Here is a 12,314-nt window from a genome sequence, read left to right on the forward strand (position 1 = left end):
GCCAGTACTGCACGCCCATGGCTCTTCCTGTGAGGTGGCATGAACCAGCTGGTTCTTTCTGTTGCCAGTCCAACACTGAGCTTTCAGTCCATATGGCTCTGACTGACTCTGTGGTATCAAGTAGTTTGCGCGTGAGCATGCACACGCACGCACACACACACACACACACACACTCACTCTCCCCCCTTCTGATCACTGTTTCCATCCATCCCTAACATTACCAAGTGAAACCCTGAATATCCCTGCTGCCTCTCCCTCTCTCACTCACACACCCAAATACACACACACACACACACACACACACACACACACACACACACACACACACACACACACACTCACTCTCCTCCCTTCTGATCACTGTTTCCATCCATCCCTAACATTACCAAGTGAAACCCTGAATATCCCTGCTGCCTCTCTCTGTCTCCCTTTCTCCTTCTATTTTTCCATCTTCCCACTTGTGAGAACCTGCAGCTGCCTCTCTGCCCCCCTTCCACATTTGTCTTCCACCCCTCCCACCCTTCTCTCAAACTCCATCTCTCCCTCGCTTGCTCCGTGAAAATGTCACATTCTCAGGAGACAGGGCTGCTCTAATTTGAAAGGAAGGCTAAAGCACCATGGAGGAAAGAGCGCTCACTCTCCCTTTCTATAGCCCTCTACCCCTGCTCCCTCCCCCGCGCTCTCACACTCTTCTTGCTATCGTTGCACTTCCTCGCCATTTGCACCCGCAAATATTTTGTTTATACATAAAACTCTTGTAATTCTCTTTATATCTCAGTCTGCTGGGTCTTTCCGTTGGGCTATAAGCTCCACGTCTCCACTACCAATCTTTGTCATGCCGCTTTTAATCGATCCCCAGGAACCCTCCGTGATTTACGAGACCTGAGCACAGCTGAACTGAGAGCAAGGAATTGGTTCCAGGCAGTCTTCCCCACTCCCGCGCTCCGTTTTCCCCTCTCTTATTTCCTCCCGAGTGTGTCTCTCAAACCAACAAATACACAGACACATGCGTGGAGTGTCTTCATTAACTCTAATCTAATGGTGCTGAAGATGGCTGCATGCTGACAGATGTGCACAACTCCCTAATCTGATCCCCTGTCTACTCTGCTATGACACCCTCTATATCTTACGCACACATGCACACGCGAGCCAACGTGTGGATAGAAAGACTTAAGAATTAAATTAAGTTTGTAGCTGAGTGCTTTGCATGGTAACTCAATCTACACTGCCTGATGCACTTGGTCAAAATGTATTATTAACGCGTGTGTAGATAACTGTGAGACTCGGCGTAGGTGTGTGTCCAAGTGTGCGGTATATTAGTTTGAACGTCTCATTTGTATTCTGTTACCAAACATCCACAGAGGAAACAGAAGAGTCACAAAGAAAATGTTTGCTGCTTTTAGCATGTTTGGCTATGAAAGTCAGCATCATGGCATCTCTGTTTCATCGTATGGATTTTTGGGACTTTATCCCTCTGCTCTGGAGGCCTGAAGGGGTCATGTCTGGTAAGATAGAGACTGAAGCGTGATGACCCGACTGTCTTCCAGTCCTCGTCTTGTGTTTTACTTCTGTAGAGACCTCAAAGACAGTTTTGTGTGCAGATACTTCAGGATCTCACGGTTTTCTCTTATCTAGAGGGAAGTAAAAAGGAACCTATCTGTGGAAGGATAAACTTTAGAGCTGGATAATCACTAACACCAGTGCTCATCGCTCTTTTCCTTTGCTTTTGAAACCCTTTACATGCAGGTCTTCTGAAAGATTAGACCCGCATAAGGGTAAACCTGTGTCTCACTAAATATTTTCCTCCCATTTCTGACTCGACACATACTTTTACTGTGTCGCAGCATAATTGTGAACAGAATGTGTTTTTAAACTCTTTTTTTGATGTTCCATTTTTTGGGGATTCTAATTTGAGTCCTCCTGAAAAGGATTATTCTGACATGAAGCGCTGTGAAAGGGACAATGTGATGTTGACAAATTGTTGCATCAAAGAAGCTGCTATTCAGGAGCCAACTCTCACATTGTAAACATCAGAGAAGCAACTGACAGGGTGATGTTTTTTCTTTTTTTCTTTTCAAAACTCTCGGCAATTACAAAAAAACCTTTACCAGCAACAAATAACTGAGACAGGGTTCTCAACCGTGCATCAGTTCTCGAGTGGCTTTCCAAATCCATTCAAAAGCTAGATTTTGGTTGGAAATTAATAAAGAAAGCTGAAAAGAAACAAAGAAGACAGAGTGTTTTGTTAATGCCTCGGTGATAGCAAAGCAAAACAAAACACAGCAGACACTAATCAGAAAAAACCCAAACAAAAAAAAAGAACCCAGTGCGCTCGGTGAACGATTGCTGTTTACTGCTTTCAAATTAGACCCAGCTTCTCAGAGTTTATGAACCACTAAAGTATGTGCAGGTATGAGCAGGGAGAAGCGTGGGTACATGGTGAGCAATAAATAAAATAATAATAATAAAGGGAGTTCACTTCCTTTAATTCTGCCTCTCAGAGGGACAGAGACGTCTCCTTGTGCTGGTTTTCTTAGCGGAGCTGAAAAAAACAGAGCCCGAGTGTCTGCTGGATCCTGAGAATAGTTTTGAAATTGGCCAAAAGTGATTCTCTCTGGTAGGCAAAGTGAGAGTTGGGAGGCAGGACTATGCAGGGCGCGCGAGATCCTTCCAATCCGAGCGATGAAGGTAAACGCACACACTGGGATTAGCGGTCGAGCAATAGCCCTAATTTCTGTGCCCAATCCCACTGCTTCCTAACACCGCTAGTGTCAGAAGCGATGCCAGTTGTTTCTGTGTATGTGCGAGCGGTAGTGTGCGTCGGCGCGTGTACTTTCATGTGTGTGTGGAGGAAGAGTTGCCAGCTAGATGTTGGAGTTCAAACAGATGGTAGACAGGCATCTGGACAGCTGGCACTCACTGCCTTTCAAAAACCCTTTACAGCAACCACCTCTTCACCATATCCCCATTCTGTCATTCTTGCATTTGCACTGCTTCTTTTTCTCCCGTTCCTTTTCCTTTCCACAGCTCTAACGCTCACTGGGATATCTAAAATAATAAGAGCAATTATAAAATAACTTATTTTAAGTCGAATTTTTTTTAACACACAAGTAAATTCGAAGGCGAGAGAAACAACAAACAAGAGAGGAACACTTATCGAGTTTTAATTCCTCTGCGAAAACGAAGCGGGTCAAAGTTCTTGATTCATCTACATGAGTGCTTTGTGCCTACACTGTATGTGCGTGTAATGTTAACACTAGACCAGCAGATTTAACTGGGTCAGGCATCTCTATTTGATGAGCAGAAAGAAAACCGCACTAGTTAATGCCAGCCTTCCCTTCGCTCACTCTTCCCGTCCCTATTCCACTTCCACGCTCACTTGTCAGATTCAAGTCAGTGTAGCCTATTATATTGAAGCATTTTTACTAAATCATCTATTCACTTGCATTTACGTTTCCAAGGTACTTGTGATTGCTTTGGCATTGCCATACTCACGCTAAATTCTACTTGGCAGCCCCTCAAGGAGTTTGAGTTTCAGTGATTGCAGTGACTGCAAAACCTGCCTCATTTTGTGGGAGAAAATAATGGCCCGCGGCCACATTCTTAGAGTTTAATTGGAGTAAAACTAGAGCACTGACAACAACTGTTAATTAAACCAAATGAGTTATAAAGATATATATGCATATATGTTTTTTTAATAGGTAAATGCTTTCTTTGCAGTACTCTTTACAACACTGGTGACCGTCTTAAAAAATAATTAAATAAAGACAATTTAATCTTGCAAATTCATTTCCCTAATAGCATATCTGCAAAAGTTCTCTGCAGGGTTGGCTGTGATCATTTCTCTCGCCCTGATCGGGGGGATGAGTGAGAGCAGATGTCAGGATGCATCATGCTGGAAGCGTTATCCCGCTCTCCTCTGGCATCCTCTATATAATTTCTTTTTCTTCTTTCCCACCTGCAATGTTGTCATTTACCTAAAGGGTACGTGCTTTAAATGATTGTAGCACAGACAAAAACAAAGAGCTTTGTGTGCCTGTTGTAACAGAAGACCCTAATCAATCCTCTTTCTCGAATCTCCTTGGCTCTGCACTGATTTTTTTGTTGTTGTTTAATTTTTCATCCACTGTTTATGTCTTTTTTAATTCATTAGTTACGTAACAGCATTTGGCAAACTGGCAAACGGATATGGAAAGAGCTTAGTTTGATTGACTTAAGTTGCAAATGTGCATCATACTTAATTGGGTCTAAAGATTAACTAGAAATTGGATTGCACAATAAATTAGAGACAACTAAGCCAAAAACCTTCACTGAAATCTGTATATTGCTCATTTTGTGTAATGCCATTTTTGTTTTCAATTTAAGGTTAAATCAAAGCGATTATAAGGATATTTTAAAATAAAAGACTTTAGCTCATTTATTTATTTGAAACTGGCGTGCCGCACATTGTTTTCGGCCCTGTGTCAGGGAACGCTGCAAAAACCGGGCCTTCTATTCAATCTTACAGACAAGATGGTACTTTACGGTTTATTAGGCCACATGAAAGTGGCAACTATTTGACTCGCTAAATTGAAAAAAAAAATCATAAAAATGGCAAAAAAGAATTGCCTGGTTCTGTTTCCGTAAACACAATTTAATCTTATTTACTCAACTATTTGTTTCTTACAAGTGCAAGATGTGGACTGGGGGTACATAAAACATGGCAAACTGTGGGCAGTTTCCTAAGATATGATGACATTTCTAGCGCTGGACAATTGAATATATACGCATAAGAATATGAGGGGAGAGTTTATACAACACAGAAAAGTTCTGTGTTGGCATGAGGCAACCGTGCAAATCACAACAATCCAAAAAAATCTTTTTCAGATGACTGCAGCCCCGTGTTCTGAAAGAGTGTGCATGTCATGGCATCTGAATCCACAAGCAAGATGCATGTTTGCACTAGTGTTTCTTCTAAACTTGATGATGCCACTACAGAAAACACCTTGGAGAGGAAGAGAACGAGAAGGGAGTCGAGAGAGAGGCTTAGAGAGGAATACAGATAGGCCAGAGATAGTGATCAATGACTCAGGCGAGGAGGAAGGTGTGTGGAGGAGGAGGAGGTGGAAGGGTGGAAAGGTGGAGGTGATAAAGAGAGATCTGAAGATGAGGATCTGACACCTCCCTCAGGACCACTCTGAGGTGGAGGAGAGGAGAAAACCTACACGCATGAATTAAAAAACACAACCACTGGCACAAGTATCATTGATGGGAGCTTTTGACTGGCATCATTCCTCATTTTGAGAAATGTCATCCGTGGGGTGCCTCCCTGTGAATCATTTTAATAGAGGAAATACAGCTGTGTGTGTAAGTCTGTGTGCAGACAGAAAGGGAGGGGGGTGTAGGTATTGTTTGTCACCAGATGAACTCGTGGGGTGAGACTAATGACGAGTGCAGAGAGAAGGAGGGTGGCATTTTAATTGGTCTCTCTCTCTGTGTCTCACTCCAGTCTCCTCTCGGAGAGAACATGAGACTGAATGCTGGCTCTGCAGAGGTAAAAAGGGATTTCGAGCACTGCTCCTGCAAACATCTTGTTCCACTAATTGATCGATAACTTTCCGTGTTACATACTTTGCTGCGATGTTGAACATAAGCTGCCTTCAAAGCACCGGGGAGGATTGTATTTGTCCTTCAAAAGTAGTTATTGTGGTATCTTTCATTTATTTTTTCATATCATCTGTCAGATGTCACATGGTTGAATGAAACCATTATGAAATATGAAAAAAAAATGCTTGGACAGACCTTCGAGCCGCTTGATTACGGGAGATAAAAACGCCCTTTAATATCATCACAGTCATCAGTCGGTCACTTCTGACCCAAATTGAATCAACAACAATTTACATATTTTACTCCATAAAGCTATCTCCATCAGACCCCGGCAGACAGCTCGCTTTTGTGATTAAAATGATTTTGCCGAATTCTGCTAGTTTTCATCTTTTTCAGCTGTCACCTTCACACAAAGCCAGATGTATATTACGCACAGGGTCATCTAATATGAGTCATCCCTTTCAACAGCTTTTCAGTGACATCCTGCTCGAAGGGACGGGCTTGTTTTTAAGAGCCCATCTGAAATCTAAGCAACAGCTTTTACTACTCAGTCTCTGCACCGTGACAGACGTAGCAGAAAACAGGGGAAATGAATGGGTGGATCACATCATTATGAATGTTAAAGCCCTAACATCACCTAATATTGCCTCCAAAAAAACGGCTTCAACACATAAGAGCAGGTCTGCCTCTGTCAGTCGGGATTGTTCTGGCTCATTCTGCAGATGCTCAGTCGATTTTTGCTGGCTGGCTCAACACCTTTGTGTTTTTTCTTTTTTGTCATTTTTCAACTGGACCACTTTTTGCAGTGTGCACTTTACCCCCGCTGGGGTAGGCCGCTGCTGCTGAATGTCAACACCCAAGGTTTCCCAGCAAAAACACGGCATTGTGACGACGTGATTAAAGTTATTCGCTTATTTGTCAGTGGTTTTAATGTTGTGGCTGCTGGTGCATGTGGTAAGTTGCCTTACTCATACTGTAATCTGACAACTTCACCCGAGGCTGTCCATCTCTGAGGGGACAGCTGCTACAAATCATCATATTCCTGCTCCCTTACTTCCTCCCTTCTGATTTCTCATTTCCCTTCAGCATTTTGTTTCTCTGAAAATGCAAAGTTAGCTTCTAGCTCTTCCCTTGGGCGCAGCGCTCTAACTTTCTCTACCTCCCCCCTCCCGCCCTCAAACTATTTTCCTTTTTGATCTTTTCCTTGAGCTTTCCTGTCTGCTATTGCCAACTATCCTGAAGTATAGAGAGACGAGTCGAAATATGGAGGTAATGTGTTTCAAATGGCATCCCTCCCTTTTTTTTCCTGATCCTATCTCTCTCTATCTATCCATCTCCTCCTCTCCATCGCTTACTCTGTGCGCATCTCCCTGCCCTTCTGTTATGGCACTGGTTCATCCTCATGTATATTTATGCTACAAAGCTGAAGAGTCAGGCAGACTTAAAATGAAAACTCCAACTAGGGAGCATTTGTGTGTTCATTTTGTGAACGCGCAAATGCGCTCAGCAATGTGTGCGAGAGTGTGCCCGCGTCGCTGCGTGGAGGTACATGTGTGTGACCGTGTGTGAATATGCACTCTTTTATCCTTTTTGGATAGAAGCATCTTTTTTATATTCAAGGGTGGAATTCCTCTCCACTTCGCCACACACTGCATTCCTGCTTTTTCAGCCCTCTCCATTCCTCTCATCTCCGGCCCAAATTTCCGCCACGGACAGGTGCCTCATTTTTTTGTCAGTGCCTGACAGGACAGGTGAAAGTGACATTCTAATCTAAAGCAGTAATTCAGGAAGCAACCAACCACACACACACACATTTCTATATCACGTATATATATCCTGTGACTGCAGGGGGATGAGCAAACTCTTCTCTTCTTAGCTCATGCACGTAACCACATAACAGCAAAAATCTCACCTTCCTTAGAGTCCTCCCCCGACACGCACACACAAACACCTCCGACAGTCGCACGGACCGACACACTGCTATACATGAAAACCCCCCAAAACACAATTTATTTTGCTTGAACCTCTCGGAGCGAGAACGCACTGGGAGAATGTGACCAATGATTTCAAACAAAATTCCTCCTGCTGGGGAGATTTATCCACCCTCCAGCAAACATGAAATACTTTTTCTCTCATAAATATTACATTCACTCAACATTTTAAGTCTTTGGAAATATTTTACTTTGCCACGCATACATCACTTAGGTTCACGGCTCTTTATCTGCACATATATATATATGTGTGTGTGTGTGCGTGTGTGTATGTGTGTGTTTGTTCATGCAAGCGTGTGTTTTGAAACAATAGCTGTCCTGAGAGGCAGGCTGCATGGCTGACTCTCCTTTAGTTTTCCTAAGAGGAGGAACGTGGGAAATAGGAATAAATGCCATTCATCTTTTGACTGGCTCATTCACTACCTCTCTTTCTCTCTCTCCCCCTCTCTCTCTTACCCCTCCTGTTTCCCCCTTTCACACCACATCTTTGTTCCTTTAAATGGCCCCTTTTGGCTAAATCTCCATTTGAGAATACCCTCTCGTTGTACCCCAACAAATATGCACTTGATACAACAAACACACAGGGGCCTTACACACATACAAAAGCTCCTCCAAATATCTCCTCAGAGCACTCATGCCCGAGCTAAAAAAAAAACAACTCTAAAATACTCTCCTGGAACAATCTTCTGCTGAGGTGACTTACAGTGCAATCGGAAAAACCTCCTTATCTCCACCGCTGCACTGCCATCAATTACTGTTTTTAGAAGTTGATACAGAATGAAAAATCTAATCCAACTCAACTGACCCGACATGAATTCATCCTCCTTATCCCTATCTTTCTCTCTCTAATTCACATTATCTCACACACACACGCATGCCCCAGCACCATCATACCTTCACATCCTTGGCATTCATGCGTGTCCCTTCTTTCCCCACAAAAATGTCATCTATATCCACCAGTATGTGCCGGTCCAGACCCAAAGTAAGCTTCCTGTCTGTGAGGTAGGAAATGGCATCCACCAGGATGAGTCTGTGGAGCCAGTAGGCCAGTCCCTGGCCAAAAAGCACTCTCCTCACCCCATCGTATAGTCCCATGTCCTGTACCACTGTGGCCTGGAGGCCTTGACTGAACCCAGGCCCTGAATTATCACCGCTGCCTGCGCCTCCACCCTCCTTAGCCCGTGCGTGCAGCACCGCCTGGTATGTGGAGTGATTAGAGGAGAATGAAGTCCAGTCTTCACCGGGTAAAGGTCCTCGATCTGTCCCGGGTTTGGTAAGGTGGAGAAGAGGTGAACTAGAGACCACACAACAGTCCCAAAGCGCCTGGTTGGTCCTAAGCACCAGCGGTAGTCCTCGCAGTTTGAGAGTAGATGGGGAGTTTTCCGTGGAGCGATAGAAACCGATGATGCCCACTCTATACTCAGTACAGTACTGATGCAACAGCTGTCTGTTCCACGTGTCTGCATTTGCATACTTTAACAGATTCTCATAAATGATGAGCGAAAATCGTCCACGGCCCTTTTCTGTAAGTGGCGGAAGGTCGCCCTTTCCTGAAGCAATCTCCATCCGGAACTGGAAATGTGCCGACTCCAGTATAGCTACAATGTCTTGGCCAAGCTGGGAGTACTGGGACTCCACCAGTACCAAAACTACTTGGTCAGTGTAGACATGTGTGTGAGGAGGGTTGGGAGGATAGGGGTACGGAAGCTGACGATACGGGGACATGGAGAGCGGCTGGGAGCAGGCGGGCTCAGGGGATTGTCCGAGCTGCATGGAAGGGGAGGAGTTCGTAAAGAGAAAATAGGCAGAGAGGAGCAGGGAGACGAGACAGCAGGAGGCCAATAAGAGCAAGAGCCTTCGTAAATGGCGGCGGAATCGGACGGCCACAGTCATTGCAACCTGTTGAGGGGTCGTGCGCAGGAAGAAGGGACGTCTTTTGTAGTTTGTTGAAGTCTAGCGAGCAAGTCCAGGAGACAGAGCGTTTCTGGAAACCCGAGCGATTGACTAGGCGTGAGACAGGAGCAAACCCACAAAGCCACTCAGGTGTGTGTCATGTCACCATGGCAGTCGGATAAGGGAGCTGTGCCGGATGTCAGGGAACAAAGGTCTTGATTGAAGCAAAGTAGCCGAGGTGCTCGACTCCCAGTCCTCGTAGTGGAATCACGTGCGCAGATGGAGGTGGGCGATGATTAATATCTGCAGGGAAAGGGGACAAGGAGAAAAGAAGAAAGAGTGAATTTGCCGGGCAAGGTTGAATAGTATGCATTAGTTCTCTGCGTGCCTGCTTGCGGGTGTGTGTGTACCTTGGTTGTGCCACCCTGGGGAATGTGAGGGCACAGCTGGTAACTACTGTGCTGATTGAAAACAACTCGCATCCTTAGGGCTTAGCCAACCTCTGGCACACACACACACACACAAATAACATCACAGTTAAAAAAGCACAGACACAACACAAAAGTCAATCCCCGCGAATAAACAACAGCTGGTTGTGTGTTAATATGGCTGTGCAGGGAGGTGGATATGGGCTCAACTAATCACTCCTATAAAGTTCCACTGAGAATACATCTAATTGCGCCAAACTCTGTGCACCTCTGTCCTATTTCTGAGCCTAATCATCTGAAATACCACAAAATTAGAGTCGGAATCCTTTAGCCAGGAGCACTAATCTGGGGGGAGTCCATGACAGTACAGAGGAAATGAAGAGCGGGAGAAAAGCGTAAGAATAAGAGAGACAGAGAAAAAGAGCAGAGAGGGGAAAAAAATGCAATGAATTATAGAAAGAGACAAAAAAGACCAGGATTAGCATCTTAATGTATTTGCCGGGAGCCAGGGAGAGAAAAAGATCCCACAGCATCTCTTACTCTTTCTCCCCCCCATCCTCCAATCCAAGTTCTGTCATTTTGCACCCTTCTTCTTCTCTCCTTCTGTCTCTTTGAATATCAATAGTCTTTCCTCATGTTCTCCACCCTTCTGTCTTCCTTGCTTTTAGTGAACACGAGAAACAAGAAGGTCGCAGAGGAAGGGGGCTTTAAATATAACACCAGAAAATGAAACAGGGATGATGTGAAAATGTATTCTTTTTATCTCTACGCCAACATGAAGAAGATAGTTGTATGATTTACTTGAAAAAAATATATGTCATCCTAACTGGGACTTGAATTAGGAGTAGTAGCTCTGATAAATGTGTTCAAAAGTTACACCCGCGTGAAAAATGCGGAGGATACTCTTAGAAACAGAGCGTAAGAGGCGGATAAAGAAGCGCCTATGACTTAGGGACAGGTGAGTTTCTCAACAGCACGGTTGAGCTGATTGAACCTGTTACTCTATGCATGAATGTGCCCCACTGTTGGAACCACAGGAGGGCGCTGGAATTGGATTAACATGGACAGTTGGACGGCTCATGTGGAAGTTTTCGCCCCTTTTTTAATAACTTAATGCGCTGTTGTCGTTAGTAAGAAAAACAATAGGAAACAGCTCTTGCTTTGCACATTTTGTCAATTTTAATATGAAACAAAAAGTTTGTGCAGCTTCGAATTTTTCAAAACTGCAGTTTTTAGCTAAAAAATAGAAGGGAATTTTGGTGTTTGTCACAAAATAACTGTTGATGGTTTATAACTGATGATATTTTTATCTGCGACCTTTCTTTAAAATCCGAAAGACAAAAAAGAAGCTTTAGATTAACAGTGTAGTTCTTCTACCTATATTAGGAAGGCTGAAGAGGGTGGGAGAAAAAACACAAATTTAGTCTTCCGTCTGTTGGACCCACGGAGACAACAATACCTCTTAAAAAAAAGCAGGTGGCACGAACCACAGATTCAGGCAGCTTGAATGAAAAAAGGCTAACTCAAACTTAACAGCAGGCAATAAAAGAGTTTTCCAATCCGCTTTCTCACGCTGGACTTTATCTAAAGAACCGATTCGCCCACTTACCTTTAACCGACCACGAGGCACCGCCGTGCGGGGAGAGGGGAGTGGTGAGGGTGCAACGCTGCTTCGGATGAGTCCAGAGCTCCGGTGTCGGTGGCGCACCACTCCCGTGTGTTTCGGATGCTGAGGCGTTGTGCCATCTCTCTCTCTCTCCTTCTCTCCCTCTCTCTCCCTCTCTCCCCTCCACTAGAGCAGTAGGGGCGGCCAGCCGGAATGATCCGCTCTCCTCCCCTCTTTCATCATTCTTCGCTCTCTCTTACTCTCCCTCCCCCTGCTGTCTCCTCTCTCGGTGCGAGCTATGCTCACTTGTCCCTTTATCTCATCTTATTAAGGTGGAGATTAGCTGGTAGATATCCGTAGACGCAAGAGGTGCCCGTAAACGACTGGCTGCCGCGCGTAAACGCCGCGGTTTAAGAGCGCCTACACGAGTGGAGGTGAGCTAGGGGAGGGAGAGAGAGAAAGAGAGAGAGGGAGGTGGGAGATAGAAAAGGAAGGAGGGGTGGGTTGGGGCTCGGTTTGATTGACACAAACAGCCTTTTTCTCGGGCATCAGCGATCACGGACCCGGTAAAAGCTCAACGGCCCTTTAGTTGGTGTTAGTTGGATGAGGGATGTCACACACCGATACGCACCGGTGCAAGTTAATGGCGCGCTTTTACCGACTCTCTCTCGCTCTCATCGGACAAGTTATAGTACTCAAGGATGAAAGAATAAGAAGAAAGGAGTAACGCTTTAGACTGCAGCCAGGTTCGCGTCACAAAGAATATGACCAGAAATGTCTTATAATCACTATTCAAAGCACCCTGACTCA

At 44.8% G+C, this 12,314-nt stretch overlaps 1 protein-coding gene across 3 annotated transcripts in view; it reads right to left on the reverse strand.

Moving 5' to 3' along the window:
• Window positions 1-11,942, reverse strand: part of ndst3 (N-deacetylase/N-sulfotransferase (heparan glucosaminyl) 3) — a 49,590-nt gene extending 37,648 nt beyond the window's left edge. For 2 of the 3 annotated variants that reach the window (XM_005741076.2, XM_005741078.2), the window contains exons 1-2: window positions 11,508-11,942; window positions 8,472-9,773 (exon numbers count right to left, since the gene is read on the reverse strand). In XM_005741076.2, the coding sequence (XP_005741133.1) occupies window positions 8,472-9,470 (999 nt within the window). In that variant the 5' untranslated portion in view covers window positions 9,471-9,773; window positions 11,508-11,942. Of the gene's footprint in view, window positions 1-8,471; window positions 9,774-9,880; window positions 9,973-11,507 lie in introns of all 3 variants that reach the window. The other variant, XM_005741077.2, reaches the window with a different exon arrangement.
• Window positions 11,943-12,314: the final 372 nt, after the last annotated feature.

The sequence above is a fragment of the Pundamilia nyererei genome, unplaced genomic scaffold (genome assembly GCF_000239375.1).
Source record: "Pundamilia nyererei isolate P.nyererei 1_Seehausen unplaced genomic scaffold, PunNye1.0 scaffold00107, whole genome shotgun sequence".
Lineage (NCBI taxonomy): Eukaryota > Metazoa > Chordata > Actinopteri > Cichliformes > Cichlidae > Pundamilia > Pundamilia nyererei.